The sequence below is a fragment of the Spermophilus citellus genome (assembly GCF_964194105.1).
Source record: "Spermophilus citellus genome assembly, chromosome: X".
Lineage (NCBI taxonomy): Eukaryota > Metazoa > Chordata > Mammalia > Rodentia > Sciuridae > Spermophilus > Spermophilus citellus.
The window spans coordinates 116,907,174-116,933,832 of record NC_138190.1 but is presented as its reverse complement, the minus strand read 5'-3'; the positions used below and the strand labels follow the sequence as shown (position 1 = coordinate 116,933,832).

Here is a 26,659-nt window from a genome sequence, read left to right as displayed (position 1 = left end):
ATTCAACTTGAGTCTCAAATCATAGGGGTCACTAGCAGGCAAACTCTGGCTCCACATCTGGATTTTCTGATGTGAACAGTCTCCCTTTGTTTCTTATGAAGAAAGCACCCCTAAAAGAAAAACAAATGGACATGGATCAAGAAAGGGGGGGAAGTGTACAAGAAAGGACATGTTCTTGCCCAGAGGTACCAGGAGATGTGTAAGAATGTTGACAGAGTTGTTATGCCCAATGACAAGTAATCAGGAACAGCCTGATATTCATTAAAAATAGACTGGATGAGGGCTGGGATTGTGGCTTACTGGTAGAGCACTTGCCTAGCACCTGTGAGGCACTGGGTTCGATTCTCAACACTACATATAAATGAATAAATAAAATAACGGTCCATCAACAACTAAAAACATTTTTTAAAAATAGACTAGATGAGTGAGATGGTGCACACCTGTAATTCTAGCCACTTGGGAGGCTAAGGCAGGACGATGGCAAGTTCAAGGTCAGCCTCAGCAACTTAACAAGGCCCTAAGTAACTACCCTGTCAAAATAAAAAAAGGGCTGGGGTTGTGGCTTAGTGGTAAAGAGCCCCTGGGTTCAATCCCTGGTACCAAAAACAAACAAAAGTAGACTGGATAGCCTGCACCATGCCTGCCTAGAATCCCACCAGGCATGAGGCTGAGGCAGGAGGATCACAAGTTCAAGGCCAGCCTGGCAACTTAATGAGACCCTGTCTCAAAACAAAAGGGCTGGGATGTAGCTCAGAGGCAAAGCACTCTTAGGGTCAACCCATAGCACCACAAAAACAGTAGACTGGATAAATTGTGACTTATTCATATAATGGGATATCATATAGCAGGGAAAACAAATGAACATTTTGATGAATGAATTTCAGAAACAATGTTGAGCTAAATAAATCACAGAAGAATACATACTGTAGAATTCTGTTTTGTTTGAATTCCAAAGTAAGAAAATTAAACATGATATATATATATATATATATATATATATATATATATATATATATATATATATATATTTTAAACATTTATATTTTAGAAGTAGTTGGACACAATACCTTTATTTTCTTTTATTTTTGTGGTGCTGAGGATCGAACCCAGGGCCTCACACATGCTAGACCAGCGCTCTACCACTGAGCCACAATCCCAGCCCCAAACATGATATATATTTTTAAGAATTTGTATATAAGTGGTAAAACTATAAAAGCAAACAAGATAAACCCTAAAGTCAGAATAGTGGTTAAGACTCATTGCCAGGGAAAGCTGGGGATTAGGAGTGGGGCATGAGATCAGAAAGGGGAATGCAGGCTTCTAAAGTATGGATACTCTTTAAATTGGGTTATAGACATCAGTGCACATTTCATGTCCTCTTTGGTATGCATGTACAATGCATGATTATTTCACAATTTAAAAGCAGTCAGACATATATGCTCAGGAAAGTTCTTTTTGTGGTCTTCCTGACAAATGTTAAGTTACCCTCAGGGCCAGTTGGTTCAGTAAATAAGATAAGGTCTTAGGGCACTGCCATGGACTGAAGAGGTGTCTCTGGTCCTCAGAGTTGACAGCTATAAATTGGGCCACAGATTGCAGGGGCACTGTATGAGAGGGTGGCAGATTATCTGTAAACTCATCCCTATTGCTTGGCAAATAAATAGATAAATAAATAATTTTTTTAAAAAAAGGAGTAGGTGGTGAGTTGACCACATAGAATACAAAGGCTGGCATGTTTTAGAGCATGCAGAGATCCGCTAGTGATAGTTGGGGACTATACCCAGGGCTTTGTGCATGCTAGGCAAATGCTCTATCACTGAGCTACTCCCCCAGTCTGGATTTTTTAATAGGTAGGACAGGACTGGTTATCAGAATTGTGCTATGTTTTGCTCTTCCCTGCCAGTTGGGGCTGGGAATGTTCTACTAGGAGCATTAATAAATGGTTTCTGGACTACCAGTCTTACCCTGGGAATGGGTATGTGGCCTGTGATATAGGAACCTGAGGTGAGAGAAGAGAAGCCAGCAGACGTGGTTCTGATAACTTCCTTCTACTTGGACAACCCCACACATAACCAAAACTGGGTTCTTGAATGTTTTTCTTGTCAGTCCGAGACTGTTCAGTTTTCGTTTTTTTTTTTTTTTTTTTTTTTTTTTGAGGTGCTGGGGATGGGGCCCAGGGCCTTGAGCATGCCAGGCAAGTGCTCTGCCACTGAGTTACACCCCCAACCCTGACTATTAGTTTGAATGAGGATGATGTTGCATATTGCTTTAGCAACTTACAGGGGCCTTCTGACTGACTATCAGGAATCCTTGTCCAGATTTGGAGAAGCAGGTGGCATTTAGCATGGTCCCAAGAAGTTGCCTTACTGATTCAATTTTTTTTTTTTGGTACTGGGGATTAAACTCAAGAACACTTGACCACTGAGTTACATCCCCAGTCCTATTTTGTATTTTATTTAGAGACAGGGTCTCACTGAGTTGCTTAGCACCTGGCTGTTGCTGAGGCTGGCTTTGAACTGGTGATACTCCTGCCTCAGCCTCCGGAGTTGCTGGGATTACAGGCGTGAACCACCCCATGTTTAGGCCAAACACCACCGTCCAACACAGCAGAGCCATGTCTGGAGACATCTTGACAAAGCGCTGCTCATGACCTTTGGTTCCAGCCAGAAATCCACTTTGCTGTGATTTGGTCCACATCTCTGTCATTCTTGGCCACTATCCAAAATGCAGACCTTTGCTACACTCTCTCAAGAAGGGGCCTTTTTCACTGAGGCCAGAAAGTGGGGTTCACTTTCTTCTAGTCATCATTGCTGCTCATCAGGCCATTAATTCAAATACTCCTTCAAAGCTTCTGCCATCCAAATGGGCCACCCCTGAGGTCCACCCCTGGTTGTCACCATCATCTACTGATACCCTGGCTCTTTCCCCTTATTCTTTGGAGACTTGGCCATCTGGTCATAGCCTTTGCCTCCCCCCTACATTGCCTGGGTTTGTATCCTAACTCTGTAACATACTATTTATATAACCTTGTGAAGCCACACGGAGACCTTGCAAGGACAGTGTTCCTCATCTGCCTGATAAACTCTTATTCTTCTTTCCAGAGTCATCTTAGGAGCTGTCTCTTTGGTGAAGCTTACACTCTCCAAGGAGTTTGTAGGACCCCTCCCCCACCACCTTCTGGGCTTCCATTTTACTCAGCTCTACCTCCATTTTTATAATTTTGCATTGTTTAGTATTTGCCTATTTACATCTACTCTTCCACTAAACTTTAGCTCCTGAAAACAGGATTCCATTACTTTGTTTCTGAATTCCCAGGGCCCCATACCATACTAAGAACAGAGATTCCACAAATGTTTATTGAATGGGTGTACATATGCTGTTGTCCACAAAGTGGCACAGGGTAGACAATCCTGTGATAGTCTGATTGGTGAATTTGGGTTGAGATGCTACTGAACATCCTTAGATATTTTTATGGCATTCCAGTTTTCTATGACTGCCATTTTTGTGACTTTCCATTTGCATTTTCAGTTCAAAAGCAAATTAGGAGGTAAATTCACAGGTTCTATCTACACAGATTGCAAGGCAATGTCACTGTTGGGCATGTTGCCTTTCATTTCGTCCATTTCTGCTTCTGCTGGCCTTCCTTTCAATATCCTTTCAATACCCCAATCCCTGCTATGCAGTTGAAAACGAGGCTCACTGCGACTTTGTGAAGCTGCGGGAGATGCTGATTCGGGTCAACATGGAGGATCTGCGGGAGCAGACCCACACCCGGCACTATGAACTGTACCGACGCTGTAAGCTGGAGGAGATGGGCTTCAAGGACACCGACCCTGACAGCAAACCCTTCAGGTACCGCCCCCAACAAGCCAGGCCAGGCCAGCCCAGCTCAGCCCACCCAGGTGGTATGGAAACCTTGCCCTGGAGAATTGACATGGGAAGCCAGACATGGGTTCCTCCTTGCAGGAGGAACAGAGGTCACTCACTCACCATTTCTGTTTGTTCCTTCCTTCTCGGCGTCTGTGCACCAGCCAAGACAGCTGCAGTGGGACAGGCTTGGGAAACACTGTGACCCTATTGATAGGTGTGAGGGAAGGGAGGGGATCCAGAGAGACAGCCTGGCTGATCTCTCACAGCCCCCTACCCCCACATCCAGTCAACTGTGGGGGAAGGGATCCCTGAACTGGGGCCCCACCCTATTCCACAGGGTGGCAGTTAGTAACTGTCTTCTGCCCTACTTTCTTCATCAGGCTTCTGTTGCTTGGGCAGGCCTCCAGTCTGTTCTTTACCCTCCTTGCCATTCTCAAAACCAGATAGGAGGGCTAGGAATATTGCTCAGTAATTGAATGCTTGCCTAGTGTGTGGGAGGCCCTGGGTTCCAGCCCCAGCCCTGAAAACATACACACACACACACACACACACACACACACACACACACACCAGATAGGATTAAGTAGCAGTCACTTTACCCATATTGATGAATGCAGATTCTTTATTCACTCTCCTTCATGTTTGCATTCAAGTGCAACTTTTGTTTTGGCCACAGGATATGAATAATCACTGGCATATTTCTTAAATCAGAATCTCAGATGCTTTCAGAGAAGGAGAATGTTTCTAAAAGCAGTGTTTTATGCAGATGGGAGAGATAGACCAAGTAGAAGCACATCTGATCTATATGCAAAAGCCCTGTGTGTTAAATTACCATGTGGTGCCCTTTATGTGGCTCAGTCTCCTTTTAGGAAATGTCAGGCATCAATAAGCAAATGTAGGGGATACTTGTGAGAGAAGGCAGCTTTCCAAGGGCCTCTAAGTTCCTATAGTACCTGTTTGCAGCAGAAAAGTGGCCTGGGGCAAAGCCCAGAAGCCTTAGTTCCTAACAGGGACAGACTAGGAAAGGTCACTGGAGTCCCTGGGGTGGAGGAAGGAGAGCTTAGCTTTCTGTTCTGATGAGAGCTACCTCAACTGCTTCTTTCCTTTGCCTCCCACAGTTTACTTCTGCATCCGTGGAGTAGGAAGTGTGCCTCCACTTGGCAGTTCAGTCCTGGAAGGACCTTTGCTCCATCCTTTCTTTCTTTTTTGCTTTTCTTTCTTTTTCTTTTTGGTACCAGGGATTGAACCCAATGGCGCTTACCTACTAAGCCACTTCCTCACCCCTTTTTATTTAGAAACAGGGTCTTGCTAAGTTGCTCAGGGGCTCAGTAAGTTCCTGAGGCTGGCCTTGAACTTGTGGTCCTCCTGCCTCAGCCTCCCAAACTGCTGGGATTTCAGGCATGCACTACCATGCCCGCCTCATTGTGAGTAGTTCTGTTTCCGTGTCTTCATCCTCTTCACTCCTCTTCCACTGACCCCTTTCCACATTGCCTGTAAATATTCCCACTCTAAAGAAGTTCTCTCTTAGTCCTGCTCTTCTTCCTAGGTAGCTCCTGCTCTCTCAAGAAAGTTGGCTCTGGGGCTGGGGTTGTACCTCAATGGTGAATCACTTACCTAGCATGTGTGGGGCCTTGGGTTTGATCCTCAGTACCACATAAGATAAATAAATAAAATAAAGGTATCATGTTCATGCACAACTAAGAAAATATATTTTTTTAAAAAAGGGTGGCTCTTACAGGAAGGAGAGTCATTCTGTATTTATGGCTCCTCTTCCTCTTCTCTCATTTACTTCCTCAACTCAATGCAGTCAAAGAGGTTCCCAACACCCCACGGAAGTGCTTCTCTCCAAGGCCAGCAGTCACCCACTGGTAGCCAATTTCATTGTGGCCTTAGAGTCCCATCTTCTTTGATCTCAATGCTTAACATTTGATGCTATTCCCCACTTTCTCATTCTTGAGATATTGGCTCTTCCAGTAATGACCTGGCTGGTTTTATTCCTCTCTTTCTCTTACTACTCCCTTGTCAGTTACATTTGCAGGCTCATGTTCTTCAGCCTATTCCTTTAACTATTGGTATTCCCCCAGGATTCCTTCTGCTTCTTTCACTCCATTCTCTTTGTGGCTGATTCCTTCTACTTTCATATTCCTAATTACCACCTCAAAGTGGATGACTCAAAAACTAAAATCTTACTTTTGAGTTCTAAACCCTTTGATCCAACTGCATACTGGACATTTCCACTCAGACATTCCACAGAGGCCCTACCAAAAATGTGAGTTGTCCATAATCTAATTCATCTCCTTTCTTCTTAAACACACTCCTTCCCCAGTGTTCCCTGTTGCAGTTCATGGAATCACCTTCCACCTGGGTGCACAAACCCAAAACCACAATCATTTTGACTTTCCTAAGTCCTGGGAGTTCTGCTTCCTTTATTGCTCCTCTACCTCCCTCCATTCCTTACCACCCCTTAACATGCAGATCCCACCATTTTTTACTTGGATCATTGGAAGATCTCTCCTTCACAATACAGCCAGAGTGGTCTTTCTCATGGATCCAGTCAGTTCTCCTGTTTAAAACCATACAGTAGATACATGTACAGTTCTTGAATGGAGCATCCAAAGCCTGTCCTCTTCTACCAGACTCAGGAACCTCACCTCAAAATAAGTTCAGTCCAGGGGCAGAGGCCTTAGCCCAGGCATCTCCCACTAGACCCCAAGTTCCTTGAGGGCAGGAATGGTGTCCAGATGCTCAGTGATTAGCATAGTGTTAATTAGTACCATGTCTAGCACATGGTGGAGTCTTAGAAAGTATTTGTGGAAGCATTGAATTAACATGGTCAGTTTTAGAGCCAGGACTTGGCAGCATAGTTCCATGGGTGGGCCCAAATGAATAGACAGGAGATACAGCTTCTGGTCCCACCTCTGTCTCCAACTAGCCCTGTGATCTTCAGTGAGTAACTTCACCTTTCTGGGCCTCAGTTTCCTCATGTGTGATATGAAGGCATAAAACCAGATTTTCTAAGTCTCTTCAGTTGGCCAAGGCCGACTTTTTCTCCTCAAGTAGCCATACGATCCACCGTCATGTGCTGAGCCAGCTGCCTGCTGCTTTGTGGTTCTATTTTTGCATCTCTATTAAAATTGGGGGAGGATGAAGGAACTCAGGGAGGATGGTTGGAGACAGTTTTCATCAAAGAGCCCCTCTGAAGGCAGAAGGATTAACCTGACCATGCTCGCAGTTTACAGGAGACATATGAGGCCAAAAGAAATGAATTCCTAGGAGAGCTGCAGAAAAAGGAAGAGGAGATGAGACAGATGTTCGTCCAGAGAGTCAAAGAGAAAGAAGCGGAGCTCAAAGAGGCAGAGAAAGAGGTAAATGGGAGCCTGGGTGCCAAGCAGGAAGGGAAGGGAGGTCCATCAGGGCGTGGAAGCCCATGACGGGCTTCACCCTGGGTAAGAGCCTTGTGGCCTCTAGGCAGGAATGGAGCACAGCTTCTGAAACCCTACCTTGGCTGGGTAGAGCTTTTTTTTTTTTTTTTTTTTTTTTTTTGTACCAGGGATTGAACTCAGGGACACTGGACCACTGAGCCACATGCCCAGTCCTATTTTATATTTAGAGACAGGGTCTCACTGAGTTGCTTAGCTCCTGACTTTTTGCTGAGGTGGGCTTTGAACTCTATCTTCCTGCCTTATTCTCCCAAGCCACTGGGATTACAGGCATGCACCACTGAGCCCGGCTAGATCTGTGTCTTTTTTGCCTTTCACCTGAGGCTGAGAGGTTTTCTCTCTGTTACCTAATTCTCCAGAGCCTTGCATTCGATAATGGTAGCCACTAGCTACATGTGGTTACTTAAGTTTCTTGAACTTCTAAAATTTCATTTTGTGGGGGACGGTAGTGGGGATTGAACTCAGAGGCACTCAACCACTGAGCCACATCCCCAGCCCTATTTTGTATTTTATTTAGAGACAGGGTCTCATTAAGTTGCCTAGTTCCTCAACATTGCTGAGGCTGGCTTTGAACTTGAGATCCTCTTGCTTCAGCCTCCCAAGCCACTGGGATTACAGGCATATGCCACTGCATCTGGCTGAAATTTCATTTTTAATTGACAAATGATAATTGTATACATTTATGGGATACAATGTGATGCTTTAGTACATTGTGGAATGATTGGATCGACTTATTTAACAAATCTCTCATTTGCTATACTTATCATTTTTTTGTGTGGTGAAAGCACTTAAAACCTAATCTTTTTTTAAAATTTTTTTTAATATTTATTTTTTAGTTTTCCACAGACACAACATCATTGTTTGTATGTGGTGCTGAGGATTGAACCCGGGCTGCACGCATGCCAGACGAGCGCACTACCAATTGAGCCACATCCCCAGCCCCAAAACCTAATCTTTTTAGCAATTTGAAATATACAATAACACTTAAAACTCAGTTTATTACTCTCATTAGCCATATTTCAAATGCTTGGTTCTCATGCAACTATTGGCTATTACTATTATTAAATATCTGGGATTAAGGGCTGGGGTTGTGGCTCAGTGGTAGAGCACTCACCTAGCACATGCAAGGCCCTGGGTTCAATCCTCAGCACCACATAAAAATAAAATAAATAAAATACAGGTTTTGTGTCCAACTACAACTAAAAATATTAAAAAAAAATATCTGGGATTCAACCCAATGTTACTTAACCACTGAGCCACTTCCCTGGCCCTCTTAATCTATCTATCTATCTATTTATTTATTTAGAAACAGGGTCTCACTAAGTTGCTAAGGACCTCACTAAGTTGCTGAGGGTAGCCTCAAACTTGTGACCCTCCTGCCTCAGCCTCCCGAGTCACTGGGATTATAAGCATGTGCCACCATGTCTGGCAGCTAGTGACTATTATATTGAACAACACAGATACAGAACATTTTCAGTATCACAGAAAATACTGTTGAGCAATACAGGTATAAAGTCCAGCCCTTGAGGTTAGGGCTGATTATTTTCCCTTTCCTGGGAGTTCAGAACTCTATAGGGACAACTAATGGCTTTCTTGCTGACCTGTGCCATTCTACTTTCTCTGATGGCTATGGAGAAAGGTAGTTTCAGGTGGTCCTAGGTTTTACCTAACACAGGGACAGATGGGGCATTTCCCTGTATACTTGGGTATTCTGTTCCATTTCATTTTATAGTTTATCTGTCCAGGCCTAGCAAGTTTTTAAACTAAGGTTTGACAATCCTTCCTAAACATGTAGTTAGTTCTCTAAGCCATGACCTGGCCTCAAAGGTCTCCCCTACCAATCCACCTCTGCCTGACAGATTAACTAACCTCAGGTACGTTTGGTCATGTCAGCTACTGCTTTGCGTCTCTGGGCTTCAAAATCCTCTACCATGGGGCTGGGGTTGTAGCTCAGTGGTAGAGCGCTTGCCTCACATTCGTGAGGCACTGGGTTCGACCCCCAGCATCATGTAAAAATAAATAAATAAAATAATGATATAAAAAAGCCTCTACCATAAAGAAGAGAAACATTTAATTACTTCCCAAGTCTCTTCCATGTCTAATCTGCTATGACTCTCAAGGGTTATCACCAAGCCCATGGAAAGGATATTGATTTTATTTCAGTTTCACTTTTAAGAAGAAAAATATCACCCAGCCCTTTTAGGAGGAGAGGCAAGGGGATCTCAATGATAAATGAATAAAAGTTGCAACAAACAAAAGCTAGGTTAAACTGATGGGCAGCCCAAGTGACCCCCTTACTCCAAGTGACTAGTAAAAACCATCTTATACAACAAGTCTGTCACTTACCACACCTTACTAAGTGACAATTCCAAATACCCACAGGACCCAGAATACTGACCTTCTTTTTTTTTTTTAAGAGAGAGGGAGAGAGGGGGAGAGAGAGAGAGAGAGAGAGAGAGAGAGAGAGAGAATTTTTAATATTTATTTTTTTAGTTATTGGTGGACACAACATCTTTGTTTGTATGTGGTACTGAGGATTGAACCCAGGCCGCACGCATGCCAGGCGAGCGCGCTACCGCTTGAGCCACATCCCCAGCCCCCTGACCTTCTTAATGTGTGGCAAGTGCTACAGAATCCTAAATTCTCCCCTGAATCCTCCAAATAAGGTGAAATTCTGCTTGATCTGCTCTTACTTTATAGAATAGTTTCCACATTCTAGTTTGTGATAGCTTATGGTTCTTTTGTTTTGTTGTGGTGCTGAGGATTGAACCCAGGGCCTTGTGCATGCAAGGCAGAGCCTATGGTTCTTGCACCTGATCTGTTTGTCACAGTGACATAGCAGAATATGCTTGTGGTTCTTTAGGTCTCTGGTTCTATTCAGGGTTAGTTGAGCCTCACCTCTGGTTAAGATTAGGGTGTCCACACTCATTCCATTTTATAAGATCTTTTTATCTCCTTTCATAACCAAAGCCAAGTATTTCCTTAGACCATATTTATCATTGCTGCAGTTTTCTCTGTGATCCTCCCTGATTGCAAGGGATAAGAAAAGTGGGGGCTCCTTACATATGGGAGGTCCTATTACATAATCCTCTAAAGTTTGGTTTGTCTGGGCAAATGCTTTCATTTCTCAGACCTCCTGTTTCCTTATAAAATTGGATACAGTAGCAGAACCTACCTCATCTGATTGTTGTAATAATTAGCTGAGTGTGGTGGTGCACACCTATCCTCCCAGCGACTTGGAAGGCCGAACAGGATTTCAGTTTCAAAGCCAGTCTCCACTACTTAGCAAGGCCTTGTCTCAAAATAAAAAAATAAAAAGGGATGGGGCGCTCTACCACTGAGCCTTTTATTTTTTATTTTGATATAGAGTCTCAATAAGTTGCTTAGGGGATTCCACCTCTTGGGTCCACTTCTTCCTCCGGGAGAAGTCTTTTCTGCTCTCCTTTAATAAACTTCTAATTTCTACTCTGAAAAAAAAAATAAGTTGCTTAGTGCCTCACTAAGTTGCTAAGGCTAGCCTTGAACTTATGATCCTTCTGCCTCAGCCTTCTGAGTCACTGCCGTTGCAGCTGTCCACCACCATGCTTGCTATGGGGATTCTTTTCAACATAATGTTGGATGACACAGAACACACTGTTCCTTGACCATCTCAGAAGCAGAGATTTTGAGATAAAATACCAGGTGGAGAGAACTGCTTACAGCAGTGTGCCTTTTGATACCATCATGGCAATACCTGGCAGAAATGTGTCCTGTGGTCCAGGGGTCCTACAAAGTTGCAGCCTTGCCAGTCCTCACTCTGCTGGGTTGGAGGCTACCTTGAGGGACTTTTTTTTAATCTCTGTCTCCCTGACAGCTGCATGAGAAATTTGACCGTCTGAAGAAACTTCACCAAGATGAGAAGAAGAAGCTGGAGGATAAGAAGAAATCCCTGGATGATGAAGTGAATGCTTTCAAACAGAGAAAGACGGCAGCTGAGTTGCTCCAGTCTCAGGGTTCCCAGGCTGGAGGCTCACAGACTCTGAAAAGAGATAAAGAGAAGAAAAAGTAAGTAGCAGGCTTATCTAGGGTGGTGGTTCCTTTTTCCTTCTGCTCATCTCCCCAGAGCAGGACCCAGAGGTTGAGGGGGCTAAGGGCTGGTGACCAGGCATGAACCACATGCTTTTAGACTAATTTGAGTACCTATAACTGGTCCCCATGGAATCTTTGGTTTCCCTGTTTGGAGAACTGAGTGTAGGGGAGGGTTGGGTCCCAGAGGTTCAGTCCCTCTGTTTGGGCTACTTAGAAAAACTCTGCAAAAGGGAGATGAAAAAGCAAGGGAAAGGAGAGGAAAAGCAAAGGGAATGTGAGAGAGTAGAAGGGAGGAAACAAGGAGAGATGTAAGTTGTAAGGAGTGGAAGAAAAAGGAAGGGCGGATAGAGGGTGGTGGAATAAAGAGAATCTTTTAGCAGATGCCTCTGGACACCTCCTCCCCGCTCCCCACCACAAGGAGATTGGACCTGATGTTTCCAGGCCTGCTTGCTCGTCCTGTATCTGAGGTTGCCCACGTTTCCATGCCCATAGTCCAGCTTTCACCTGACTCAGTTCTCTCTAGCTGCAGCCAACAGAATTTAACTGCTTCCACTGAAGGCTGCATCCCAGCCCCTATTTCCCACCCTTTTCTATCCCTTCCTGCTGGCTGCTTAGTTGTGCCCAGCCTGGGGTACTGAGAACTTAGTGGGGAGCCTTCAGATGTTGGCATCCTTTGAGTGCCCCATCCTCAAGCTGGGGAAGTGACTGAAAAACGAATCTGTCTCCTCTGGTACTTGGGAAAGCAGGATCAAATGTGCTCCAGGTTACAGTGTGTGTCAGTAGTCCTGACCCCACCCCTTCCTAATAGTCCTGGTCAATAGTCAATGCTTGCTAAAGTTACCCATTCCTCATCTCAGAACTAGAGAAGAGAAAAGCTTTTCCAGTCAGACCATATAACACCAAGAAAACATCCAGCAGTGAGTGCTCTTATGCTCTCTGGTTGTTTGTATAGTGCAACCCAAGGAGCTCCAAGATGGAGTGTTTAGCAATGTCCTTACTAAATAGGACTTGCAAGGTGTCCATGGTCATTGCCTTCTGTTATTTTTTATTTGTTTTTTTTAATTTTTTAAAAAAATATTTATTTTTTAGGTGTAGATGGACACAACACAATACCTTTTTTATTTTTATGCGGTGCTGAGGATCCAACCCAGGCCCCGCCCGTGCTAGGCGAGTGCTCTTCTGCTGAACCACAATCCCAACCCCCATTGCCTTCTTTTAGCCACCCATTCCTGGACTTGTCTATTGGATACTTGCCAAAAGGAAGAAACATCTTCCTTTCCTCTGTGCCTGGCTTATTACTTAGGAATAACACAGTGTACAACTTTGCATAACTGTGACTTTGAATAACTTCGTTCAATTGTAAAACATTTCATATTTGAAGGCACTCGCTTTTGCAATCTAATTTTTTCACACTGGACTAACAAATGTGTCATTTGAAATCTAGAGATTTTCATTACTGAATCTTTTTTAAAAAATATTTTTTAGTTATACAAGGACACAATATCTTTATTTATTTATTTTTATGTGGTGCTGAGGATCGAACCCGGGGCCTCACATGTGCGAGGCAAGTTCTCTGCCACTGAGCTACAACTCCAGCCCCTGGTTGTTGAATCTTAATACTATATGTCAAAATTCACTGATTAATGAACTTTTTGGTATTACCTGTCATGGTTATATTAGTTGTACCAGCAGAAATGGATGCCTTCTTTTTGTGTGTGTATGTGTATGTGGTGCTGGGGATTGAACCCAGGGCCTCACACATGCTAGGAAAGTGCTCTATAGCCCTGAGCTACACTCCCAGCCCATTTTTAAATTTTATTTTGAGACAGGGTCTTACTAAGTTGCTGAGGCTGGCCTTAAATTTGAACTCCTCCTGCCTTAGCCTCCTGAGTAGCTGGGATTACAGGCATTTCCAGTATTTTTAAAATTTTTGTATTAGTTGTTGATGGATCTTTGTTTTTATATGTGGTGCTGAGAATTAAACCCAGTGCCTCACATATGCTAGGCAAGCACTCTACCACTGAGCCACAACTCTAGCCCATTTCCAGTTTTTTTTAAAATATTTTTTTTAGTTGTAGTTAGACATAATACCTTTATTTTTTATTTATGTGGTGCTGAGGATCGAACCCAGGGCCTCACACTTGCAAGACAAGTGCTCTACCACTGGCCACAGCCCCAGCCCCCCATTTCCAGTTTTTTTTTTTTTTTTTAAAAGGGGGGGATATTCCTGGATAAGAAAGACTTTATTTATTTTTTTAAAGAGAGGAGAGAGAGAGAGAGAGAGAGAGAGAGAATTTTTTAATATTTATTTCTTAGTTCTCGGCGGACACAACATCTTTGTTGGTATGTGGTGCTGAGGATCAAACCCGGGTCGCACGCATGCCAGGCGAGCGCGCTACCGCTTGAGCCACATCCCCAGCCCCCCCATTTCCAGTTTTTAAGATCAGAAAAATTACCTTTGGGGCTCTAATCTTCTGCCTTTGTAATCCCGTGGTATTTGTTAACTGTATCCCTGGGGCAGTTGCCCACTTGCAGGAATTGGCAGATAATGTATTTTGCTCAGAGGACACTGACACTAAATAAATAATAATAAATAATAAATATTCCCCTTTCAAAATGTTTTGTGAGAACTCTCCTCAGACCAGGCTTTCTTCTTATTGCCTCAGATTATCTGACTTTCCCCCAATCCAAACAAAAGACCCTGTATAGGGAAATACCTCTCCAGTCTCCAGAAATATCTGGGGTTGGTAATGGTACCCATTTCCAGTTCTGAGATGGGTGAAAACCTTGCTGGGACGTGGTACCTCGTATGAGCAATAATGGCCTAAAAAAATAGCCAGTCCTCTTCCACACTCCAAAATGTATAAGTAAACCCAGGTCTGGGCTCCTTATATAATTCCATGAACAATTAATTAACTTCTGGAAGACCCACCATTAGACCTGTGCCACTCTGCTCCCATCATGATGGTGGCGGCAAGTTTTGAGGATAGAAATGGTGGTAGTAGATTTCTTCTCAAGAGTGGGCAGGTGGATCTAGTAGAGTCTTATATTTAGGAGATCCTTTGGCTGCTATTAGAAAGATCAAGAAAGAGTACCAGTGTTTGAGGGGTGCCTACCAGTCCACCCTTCCCTTTGCCCCTCCCTGCACTCCTAATCTCTTTTGATCTCTAACTCTTCATTGTGTCAACTCATAATAGTTGATTTCTCTTCGTGCTCACCCCACCTTCATTAGCTCTTACTGTTTTACAGTTAACTCTGCTGTTTGCTGCATGCTGCATGAGACCCAGGGTCCTGGTAAGCTTTATTAACTCTAAGTAGAACTGGCAGTGGCTCCTAGAACATATCTCCCCAAACCCCACAACCCTAACACACATATCTAATCATAAAAGAAACTACTTCATTAGATTAGCTGGTTTCCTCTTATGTCTTATGATACGAAGAAATAGCCTGGGGTGGTTTCAAGCATATAAGTGGAATGTCTGCCTGCCTGCCTGATGAAAAGGGGGCTTTTGCAGACTTTTGCTGATAGAACAGCTGGGTAGCATAGATGTGATCAGTATTTGAGGTTTCAATTGTGGACTTCTTTCTTTCTTTTTTCTTCTTCTTCTTCTTTTTTTTTTTTTTTTTTTTTTTTTTTTGATACTGGGGATTGAAACCAGGGACATTTAACTACTGAGCCATATCCCCAGCCCTTTCTTTTTTATCTTTTATTTTGAAATAGGGTCTTGCTAAATTGCTCAGGGCCTCGCTAAATTGCTGAGGCTGGCTTTGAACTTGTGATCCTCTTGTTTCAGCCTCCTGAGCCGCTGGGATTACAGGCCGTTTTTTTTTTTTCTTAAAGATACATAATCATTACTTTCAAAATTAACTGGTGATACAAGAAACTGTCCTACAGTGGCATAGTCAGCATTAATCCCAGATTTGGAAATGTAAAAAGCTGATGTAAACTTGATTCTGTTTCCCTCTGGTGGCTGTTTCTTATCTGAGGAGTTCAAGTTCTCCGTTTTCCTTTTGGCTTTCCTCCCAAACCGTAATCAAAGAGGAAGAAAATGAAGAAACATAGATATTATAGAGGTGGTCTTACATTTAATTCTACAAGTACCATCTTCATGAAAACCTCTGCTAAGGAAGGGGTATCCTTTGGTAAGGATTCCTGAGAGCTAGGTGTTATATCTAGAGAAGTAAATAAAGCTGTCCCTGGTGTCAAGTAGGTCACGGGGAGGCTGAAAGCAGTGATTAAGCACCTTCTATCTACTTTGCTAGGTTCAGGTAATGGAGGAACAGGAATATAAATATTTTTCATTTAACATAATTAGGCTTCTTATTATTTAAAAAATCTTGCCATGGAAACTTCCAAGCGTGAGCAAAAAGAGAGAGAATAGTTCACTGCAGCCTTGTGTACCCACAATCTAGTCACCAAATAAACCATCAACATAGGGCCAATTATATTTCATCAATTACCCCAGACCTGCTGAATTATTGTAAGGCAAAACCTCTGTCATTTTATGTGTACATGCTCTAGTATGTATTTCTAAAAGATAATGACTCCAAAATAATAATAATAATAGCCACACTCCCACCATTATCACACCTACAAAATTAACAATAATTTGCTAACATAAAATGTCTATTTAGTGTTTGAAATACCCTGGTTGTCTCGCAAAGGCCTTTTTTACATTTTGTCTGCTTGGACTGGAGAATATAAAATATTGAGAAGACTTCTCCCTGCTCACCCATGCAGTTTATGATTTTAGATGGAGAGCCTGCTGTTAGTCACCAAACTGATTGCTGTAGCTATTCCACTGGCAACTTCAAGCAGCTGGCAAAACATCCTACTTTCAAGCAAATCCCAAAGAGACAGTCCATCATAGAGGCTTCTGAAACGTAAGGCCTATGAAATCGGGCCAAACATAATGATCCTAAAAAAACAATGAAATATGTCATGTATATCTAAAAGGAACAACAACAAAAACAATGAAATTATTTACTGTCTATCTTAACGGCAAGTCTCAGAGCTCATGCTAGTTGACCAGAATTAAACAGCAACTCCCCATTTGTGCCTAGCAAAGTGTCTGAGGGCTGAAGGTATCTGGGTGGTGGGGAGCTCATAATTACTAGGTTAGGACCTAATTAAGAAGAGATTTTTAAAAATATTTTTCAGGTTGTTGATCTTTATTTTGCTATCTGATGCCACTACTGCTGTCAAACTGGGTTATGTCGGTATAGGAGAGAGAAAGCATGTTCCCAGGAGCCAGTTCAGTATGAGCTCAAGGCACTGTAACATAGCTATATATTCTAAGTTATCCACTAGTCATCATGGCAAACAATTTTCTTCTGATCACTCCCTTTTTGGGTTTATTAATCCACCCATTCATTAACCCCGCTTCTCTTTTCATTTTTAGTTTGGGCTTCCCGTAGATGCACCCTTTCCCGTGCAACACAACTGAGCCTCCCTTTCTCTAATTTCCCTTTAACATGTCTCGGGGGACATATGCACCATGCCCTTCCCTCTCTTCTGTGAGAGTTTATAGAAGCCTGAGAGTCAGAGGATGGTTTCTGGCCTCTGGTCCAAAAGTCAGCAGTCACGTGACTCAGAAATGCATCTCAGTTCCTTCTCCTAGGACCTCCAGTCATCCATTCTTCCCACTATCCCCTTCACATTCCTTCTTGCCAGACATTCAGAGGTCCCATCTGCTACTCTTTGCCACAGTTTCCCTGTTCAAACTCTCATTGCTCCTTGTTTCCCTTAGGTATTTGCATCCACCATGGCTGAGTAAGCACCAGTCAGCAAAGCTGTCCCCTTAGTCTCCTGTGTCCCAGTCGAGGTCTTCCCTGCCCCCTTCACTAACCTGAGAAGCCACAGCCCCTTTTTAGAGAGCTCCAAAAGGAGTCCAGCCCTTTGCAGTTTTTATTCAAAGTAACTGCAGTCAAACTATCTTAAAAGCCATGAGTTTATTTATACCAAACCCGGAAGCATAAAACACAATTTCTGAAATAAATAGCATAAATTTCCCCTCTCTAACTCTGGGTACCTGACAAATGCAGAAGGGGGAATAAACCTGAATATTATTACCAGACTAGAATCTTGAAGGATAGACTTATAAGATTCTTCTAAGGAATGTTCGCATCTCCTTGGTCATTTCCCAGGGAACTCCATGCCATCCTAATAAGGCAGGGCAAGTAGCAGGGATAATAATCCCATTTCATAAACTGGAAAGCCAACTGGTCGAAGACTCAAGAGCTTGAATAAGTCTTCTAGTCTCTTTGGTGAATATGAGGATGATCGTAATGTGTGTTTTGTGCATGTCCCCAGTAAGAACATGCAAGCTTATCAGTTGGAGGGAAGAAAATAGGTGTTGTGCCTTAGAAGGTCCTTACCTTTAAGTCTAATAATTTGATGTTTAAAAAAATTTGCCCTAATTTTTATAATAGGTCCCATCTAATAGTGGCTTTGGGAATCCCTCTGAAATAGAGAGCCCTCTCTTGTCAGGGTCATGAGGCACAATGACCTTTGGTGTTTGGGCAGTGACAGAGTGAGAGCTGGAGGCGACCTAGCAATGATCTGTGGCTAATATGCCGTCTCTCTGCCCTTCCTTTGCAGTAATCCATGGCTGTGTACTGAATAGTATCCCCTGCTACAGCTGGACTGGACTCCACTTAGCCTTTTAAGCGAAGGTTCCTATTTTAATTGACAGCTTTCCTTTGGGGTGCCAGGCAACCGGGCATTCCACCCCTGCTGTGTACTTCAAGCCCCCCCCCCTTTTTTTTATTTCTTCAACTTGCTCCTGCCTCCCAGTCCCACTGACACCGACAATGACCTTTTACTTTTTTCTTGTTTTTTCTTTTTTTTTGGGGGGGGGTTGTTTTGTGATCACAGAGTCAAGAAGGCTATGCCAAATTTCTAGGCCTTTTTGAAGTGTCAAAAAAGAGGAAGGAATTTCTTTATTCAATAAAATATTACTAAATAGTAGGAAGGAAAAAAACAGCAGAAGAAAGTAGAAAAACTGAAAAGCAGACATGCATAGGCTTTTCTCTTGTTGATAATGCAAGAACTCAGTTCTGTTATGTATTGGTTGGTGAGTCAAGGATTGGTTCGTGGTCAGAGGCCAGCAAGATGGTGATGCTGCCAAAGCACATACTAGTTTCTTGGGAAAATTCAAGTCACAGTGGAGCATTTTAGGAGACACAATACTTGTTGGTAAAAATGAACCACCACCATCAAAACCCTCATAAACAAAAACCAAAGAAATCCTCAGCAGTAGCTCAGAGTTAGGGCTGTCAGGTCTCCTTGAGAAAGACTCCTTATTTACAGCTTTGATGTTCCTAAATCCACCTTTGAGGTTACCAACCAGCAATCACCATCCTTCTGGGTAATTCTGGGCATTACAAACAGGAGGCCCCCTCATTTGCATTTGTTTACAGATTGACCACTTGAGGCTTGAGGATCTCAAAATACTTCAAAAGTATTAAAGCCACATTGCCTTTGGGAGACCTTCAGAAAGTAAGCAGGTATTTTATATAAAAGGGAGAAATTTGGGTAAGATAGATATAACCCAAAGAGGAAATTGAGACACAGAGAAGCAAAGGGAATTGCCCAAAGTCCTGCTGCTGTTTCTTGGCAAAAATCAGGCTAGATTTCTTGTCATCTGTTTCACCAAGGGATTCAGTCTGTTTATATATATTCCTGGAGACAAGGTCTTTTGATGTTCAGAGAAACCAAATCGTCAGTGTTAGAGGACCCTAGAGTGTGTTTTTCCTCCATAGAAAAGCATGAGGATGGGGCAGGTGGGGGCTGCGAAGGAAGAAGCTCCAGGCCAGCTCCTTAAAAATAGTCAGTCAAGCCTTTTAAAAGCATCCAAATGCTTGTTTCCTTGGGTAGTTTTTCTCACGTAGACATTTTCCCCCTCTCCACTGAAAAGGCTTGTTAATTAGTACCATTGTAACTATTTTTAAAAAAATACCCTAAGTTCTCTGTTTACTTCTGGTGAAACTAAACCAGTCATTAGAAATGGCCTGTGCTTTTCTTTTCCCAGACTGGAATGGAATGGCTTTCCTGAAACACACACACACACACACACACACACACACACACACACACACCCTTCATTTCTTTTAAGCCAAGAAGGTTGCTTTCCCCAGCTGCAGGTTGGATCACGGTTTTTGCTTTGTTGTTGTTGTTGTTTGTTTTTATCATTTAGCATTCACATGTGGCTGTTAATATGTGCTTGTTTTTAATTAAAACAAGAAGCTTTAAACTGGTGTGTGGTGTTCTTCAAACCTTCTCCACAGATTTTCCCATGGTGATGGCCCCTCACTGACCCCATTTCTAACCTGTCTTCTCCAAGTGTAGTCTGTGCTACCTCAACACTGCCCACTCCCCTCCCCATCTTACTTTGAATGTCCTTTTTCTTTGGCTAATTTCATGTTTTCTTTCTCTTTCTCTCTCCCTCTCCAGCTTTTTTTAATCTTGTCTTCAGCAGCTGCACTAAGTCTAAAGGAGAAGACTGCCATTATAGAAGAGTTAGGGTTCCATATTGTCTCAAACCAGAAATCGACCAATTCCCTCTCCCCTAAACTGTGTGCACTCACATGTGCACACATGCACACACACACATACCACTCAACAAGTGTCCATGTGTCCCTGTGTCCAGGCAAGAAGCTCTCTTTTGACTTACATGGTATTTTAAATTGGAAGTGTCTTGTCCTAAACTAACAAGGCAGGAAAAGACTCATCAGAGCTGGAAAATGGACCAAATGTAACCTCAGAGAGACAACTACAGGACCACTCACCCAAGTGTAAGTGACTGGGGTAGGAGACCCCAGCTGTGGGTGCGGAAGTGCTGTTCACAAGGTTTCGAGTTTTTATGTTTTTCTTTTGCAACAATTCTCTGGTTCAATGGGTTAACTGTCTCTGGCTATTATTAAACATTTTTGAACATGGAAGAGAGAGTTGAGTGACATTTGCATCTTCTCCAGCATTCACAGGCCTTCTGCAGACCCCAGCAAGGGGGAAAAATGGATCCACTATCTAATATTCAGGCGGAGAAAGGAGAGAGGAGAGGGGATTTAAGCTTAGTGAGGGCAGAATTATTCCATTCAAACTTCCAAGGCCATTGGGGGCTTTGCAAGAGGTTTCTGTTCAACCTGGGATCTGGAAAGAGAGGATAAATCTGCCTTGAATTCATTGGTTTAATTTGCATCAAAATACCATGTGAGTGTGCTCATTCCCATATATCCCTACCACCATCACTACCGGTCCACTGTCCAGTGTCTCTTGAGAGAGCCTCTTTGCATGTTTTTCAGAATCTGTGTTTTTCCTTTCTTCTTTGTTCTTTTTGCTCAAAGGTGTGACCAGTCACTACCCCTCTGGGGGCTTTCATTTTCCAAGAGAAACATCCCAGAACCAGCACTGTTTAGCTTGATACCTTTCTAATGTCCATGTCAATTTTCAATAAAATTCAAAGAAATGCTAAATGGCTCTGTGATCTGATCCTAAATTATTAGGTCATGTGGCTCACCACAGTTTGCCTTAGGAAGAGTGAGTGGCTGCTTCCCAAATGGATAATTTGAGAAACTCGGGAGCCAGGAGCCCACGAAATCTTCCTTGGTGGGCTACCACAACACCATCTTTCCTCCATTTGAGCCTCAAATTCCCACTGGGGCTGGGTGGATATGAACAGGAAGTTTTCTACTTTATTAGCATGGGTTTAACTAATCAGTTGACCTAATTATCATCGGGATAACAGATGAAGAAAGTGGAGTGCCCCATCCTATGGAACAAGATTCAGGTGAGTTTTAATTCTAGAAGGAAAATAACTCTGCATGTCTTCTTTCATTTAATCTCGTGATACAAACGTTCCCCCAAATTCATGAATATGACTGTTCTTTATGACCCAGAAAGCATTCTGTAGATAGTAGGCTGTATTTTAGGTCTACCAGAGAGGGAAGCCTCCCATTCCCCCAGGAATTAAAGTGGGCAAGAGGGAGAGTGATCACTTTACAGAATTTGGTTGCAAAGGTGAGGCTTATTTCCTTCAGGCTTTTTTCCCCTAATAGCCAGGTGCTGAATGAAGACTGGACTAGCTGTTCTCATCCTTTGTAAGGAAGCCTGGAGGCCTCTGCAGGATACCTTAAGAAACAACATTGGCCTGTTTCTGCGCTTTTCGAACACTAGGGGGCAGCCGAGTGAGGCCATAATCGCCTGTGACGTCACAGAGCAGAGGCATGTTCTGAGGTGTGGAAAAATACAGACTTGAGCCAGAAGGACTTGCTGTGTCCTCAGAAGCAAGTTGTTTTCACAGATTCTCTAGAAATGGGGTATATCATTGATTCCCTCGTACAGGCGTTATGAAGACTACCTGTGCTAACGTAAGTTATAGACTTGGTTATTCAATAAAGGGGATCCCTTATTAAGGATGGAGTTTTCCCTGCACTAGAAAGTATTTACCTTAGGGTCCTCTAATCCCAGGTTTCTCAATCACAGCACTATGGAAATCTGGGACCAGTTAATTGTGTGGGGCTCCCCGGTGCATTGTAGAGTATTTAGCAGTATCCCTGGCCTCTACCCACTAGATGTAGGTAGCATCTACCCATACACACACACACACACACACACACACACACACAGTTGTGACAACCAAGAATGCTTCCAAGAGTCATCCCGTGTTGAGAATCATTACTTTAGTCTGAGGGTCAGCAAACTTTTTCTGTAAAGGGCCAGTTGGCAAATACTTTGGGCTTTGTAGACCATATGATCTCCACAACCATTCTCCTGTCACTATAGCAGGAAAACAGCCATAGATACGGTGTAAAATGATGAATTTGGCTGTGTGCCAGTAAAACATTACTTTAGATGCTGAAATTTGGATTTCATATATTTTTCACATAGCATGAATTAATTTTTTTTCAACCTTTAAAAATGTAAAAAACGTTGTAAGCATACGAGTCATACAAATACAGAAAATGGGGCCATATTCCACCTTTGGGGCGTATTTTGTGCATCATTAAACCTAAAAGTGCTAGAAGCAACTGGCCTCTCAAAAGAAATTGGAAATGAAGACAAATGATGAGGGCTGGGGATGTGGCTCAAGCGGTAGTGCGCTCACCTGTCATTCGTGCATCCTGGGTTCGATCCTCAGCACCACATACAAACAATGATGTGTCCGCCGAAAACTAAAAAATAAATATTAAAAAAGAAAAAGACAAATGATGAGTTTTAATACAAGGTAGTGGGGAAAATTGGTTTGAATTTACTAAAATTTTGCTGGAGCATAGATGTGGGGCATGGGCCTGTTGTGGTGACCAGAGCCTGCTCCTGAGGTGGAAAGTTGCTGAGCAGCTGCAAATGCCATCATTCATTTCTAAGGAGAGAAACTAAATCTCAAATACCCTCAAAAAGGCCTATCAGGGCTCCGGTAGTAAATGCTCCAGTAGGCAATGTCCTTTCCTATTGGAAATTCCCCACTTAGGAAGATTTGCCTTTGCTAAAAGGACAGCTTTCTTGCAAGGCCATTGTTTTTTAATGTGGGCATTCCTTGAAATAGTTACACATTAGGACAATAGTATCTCAAGTGATTTTTGGCACCTTCCATCAGTATCCATCTAAGACTTGAACTACCTCTATGCTTGTTTGACTTGAACTTTAGAAAGTCCTTGGCCTATTTGGGTGTGCTGGTGCACACCTGTAATCCCAGTGGCTTGGGAGGCTGAGGCAGGAGGATCACAAGTTCAAAGCCAGCCTCAGCAACTTATCGAGGTCCTAAGAAACTTAGCCAGACCCTGTCTCAAAAATTTTTTAAAAAGAGCTGGGGATGTGGCTCAGTGGTTGAGCAACCCTGGGTTCAATCCCCAGTACAGGGGTGGGGGGGGCAGTTCTTGCCCTAGGCACAATACCTACAGAAAATCATGGCAACTATGACAGAACTGGAGTCAAATTTTTTACCTTGGTTTGGGGCTCAATAAAATCTTTGGTATGAGATCTAGTTAGACACTGCCCTTAAGGAATATTACAGACTGGCCTCCTCTTGTCTACTCAATCATATTTTCCAATAGTTCCTAACCCCTATTCTCCATTCCAGGCCATATAGTCTCTGCACAAGCCTCTCCCATAATTATTCAAATTGCTGTCTCTGTATGTAATATCCTCTACTGATTTAAAATCCTCCCTTTGAGGCTTATGCCCTGCTTCTCCATGCAACCTTTCTTAATCTCATCCACCTATCCTGATTTCTTCTCCATTTTCAAAATTCCTAGTTGATCTTGTATAGCCTCCTCTGCTTCTTGTTTGAGGGACTTCCCTCCTTGAGAGATGTTAAACTTCCTAAGAGTAAAGGCATCATTTATAGCCTTCCAGAGGTCCCAGTAAATGGCTGAATAAAAAGTGATTAAGAGGCAGCTTGATTTATGTTCTTGACCAGCACAGGGAACTTTTGTATTTTCAAATGATTTATTTGAAATTAAATTACAAGAATAGTACAAAGTTTACTCCATACTCTCCACCCAGATTCACCAATTGATAACATTTGGCCCCAATTCATTTATCATTTGTTTGTGCCCACCATACATACAGATAAAAAGGATTTTCTTTTACATAACCACAGCTAGTTATCAACTTTGGTAAATTTCACATTGTTACAATATTTTTTAATGTGTTGATAACATTCTATGTGGGCATTTTCCCTTGCAGTACAGGATCTAGCCTAGGATCACTTTCTTTGCCTTTTATGATGTTGATCTTTTTGCAGTCCTATTTTAAAAATACAATCTTCTTATTTTGAGCCAATTTGTTGCTCAGTTTCTCCATTATATAGTTACTAGCCTTTCTTCTACTTCCTTATTACTAATGAACAACCTGTGGGGATAATTATAAATCCATGCAAATATTTTTCTACTCATCAAAAATTTCCCCCTGGATTTAGCATCTATTGATAATTCTTGCCTGAATTCATCTGCAAAGTGATGATTTTCCAACTCTAGCCCTCCTTCCGTATCTACCACAAGATCCTCCCTGTCTCTCACTTATTTATTTATTTTTGCATTGCTGGGAATAGAACTCAGGGACTCCTGCATGCCAGACAAGCAGACTACCACTGACCCATATCTCTAGCCCTCTCTCATTTATTTATTTTGTACTGGGGATTGAAGCCCGGGGCACTTAACCATATCCCTAGCTCTTTTTAAAATTTTCTCTCTTGAGAGAGGTCTTCTAAGTTGCTGAGGTTGGCTTTGAACTTGCGATCCTATCTTAGCCTCCCAAGTCCCTGGGATTACAAGCATGTCACAACGCTCCACTCTCACACCTTGATCTACGTGAGATCACTGTGGACTTAAGGCTTCCTATTTTTTCAGTGATTTCTAATTCATTACTGTCCTTAATTATTTGGGCACACAGGTTACCCAGGTTTGGCCAGTGGGAGCTCCTGGTTAGTGTTTTTAATCCATAAGTAAACATTCCTCAAGAGCATTTGTGGTGCAGAGTAGTCAAGAACTCTGGATGATCTAATTTCTGGGATAGTTTGTGGGAGTGGTGCGTGGTCAGGCTACATGTTTCCCTCTCTTTATTACTTACTGAATCCCCCACAGGAAATGGCAGGGAAGGAAGCTGGGGGCAGTCAGTGGCGTTGTGTGTGTAGTATAAAGACAGTGGCAGGATCCTGTGTTAGAGGAGGAGGATGGATGGGGAGGAAGTTGAATGATGACAGTTTTCTGTGTTGGTCTAGGATTGCAGTGACTGCCTTTGTCATCTCTTTGTCCTCAACATCTCTTTAATCTTTATTCAGATGCTCCATTTCTGTTTGTGTGGGGAGTGTCCTTAACTCCTGCTCACTGAGAAATCATCAGTGGCTTGTGAGAAAGGAATAGGCTGAAATAACTTAGCTGAAGATTTTTTTTTTTTTTTATCGGAAGGATTATCAGGGAGAGAAGGTCATGTAGAGACAGGTTATCGCTGAGTTGCTTAAGGCATAGCTAAATTGCTGAGGCTGGCTTTTGAACTCTCGATCCTCTTGCCTCAGCCTCCCAAGTTGCTGGGATTAAAGGTGTTCGTCACCACACCCAGCAGAAAGATGTTATTTTGTTTTTGTGGTGCTGGGGATTGAACCAGGGCCTTGTGCATGCAGGGCAAGCGCTCTACCCACTGAGCTATATCCCCAGCCCAGATGTGTTTTAATTACCATTCTGGCTTTGATGAAGATTGGCAGCTTAGTCTGTGTTTCAGCCCATTTGTACTTTATGCATACCTGAGTCTAGATAACATAAAAAACAGAATTTGGGGTTGAGGATTTAGCTCAGTGGCAGAGCACTTGCCTAGCAAGTGCAAGGCCCTGAGTTCAATTTTTGGCCCTGGGGGAAAAACCCAAATCAGAATTTTATTTCTCAGAGTTCTAGAGGTTGGGAAGTCCAAGATCAAGGCACCAACAGGTTTATCTGGTATGGACTGCTGTCTAAACCCAAGATGATTTCTTGTTGCTGCATACTTTGGAGGAGAGGAACATTGTGTCCTCATGTGGTCATTTGGCAATTGACCAAATGCTGCATAAAACATGTTTTACAAGTCCCTTAATTCCATTTATGGGGGAGTAGCCCTCAAAGACTAATCACCTCTTAAAGGCCCTACCTCTCGTTCTTTTTTTTGTTCCAGGGATTGAATGCAGGAGTGCTTAACCACTGAGCTAAGTCCCCAGCCCTTTTTATTTTGACACAGGGTCTTGCTAGATTGCTTAAGGCCTTCCTAAATTATGGAGGCTGGCCTTGAACTTGGGAGCCTCCTCCTTCAAGCCTCCTGAGTTGCTGGGATTACAGGCATATGCCACTATGCCTAGCTAAAGGCCCTACCCCTTACTGCCATTACCTTAGCCATTAAGTTTCAACACCTCGGTTTTGCAGGGAACATAACCATAGCAGAATGAAATTAATCCAGTTATAAAACAACAAGTCAGGGCTGGGGATGTGGCTCAAGCAGTAGCGCTCTCGCCTGGCATGCGTGCTGCCCGAGTTCAATCCTCAGCACCACATACCAACAAAGATGTTGTGTCCGCCGAGAACTAGAAAAAAAATGTTGGAAAATTCTCTCTCTCTCTCCTCTCTCACTCTCTCTTTAAAATAAAATAAAATAAAACAACAAGTCACCTTGAAAATGTGTACTCCAAGAAAATGTATTTCATCAGATTGGGATAATGGAGGAAACATTCATTCAATTCAACAAATATCTATGGAGTGCCTACAGGAGCCAGGTGTAGATGATAACAGCAAATACAAGTGAGTTCCCTGCTCTCCTAGAGTTG

General features: G+C 42.8%; 1 protein-coding gene across 6 annotated transcripts in view; it reads left to right on the top strand.

Annotated features, from left to right (window-relative positions):
• The window catches only part of SEPTIN6 (septin 6), a 71,698-nt gene extending 50,863 nt beyond the window's left edge, over positions 1-20,835 (top strand). The window contains exons 7-11 of one of the 6 annotated variants that reach the window (XM_081277440.1): positions 3,684-3,852; positions 7,103-7,235; positions 11,164-11,354; positions 14,611-14,672; positions 19,834-20,835. In XM_081277440.1, the coding sequence (XP_081133566.1) occupies positions 3,684-3,852; positions 7,103-7,235; positions 11,164-11,354; positions 14,611-14,672; positions 19,834-19,952 (674 nt within the window). In that variant the 3' untranslated portion in view covers positions 19,953-20,835. Of the gene's footprint in view, positions 1-3,683; positions 3,853-7,102; positions 7,236-11,163; positions 11,355-14,610; positions 14,673-17,979; positions 19,778-19,833 lie in introns of those variants that run through there. The other 5 variants (XM_081277438.1, XM_081277437.1, XM_081277436.1 and 2 more) reach the window with 5 other exon arrangements.
• Positions 20,836-26,659: the final 5,824 nt, after the last annotated feature.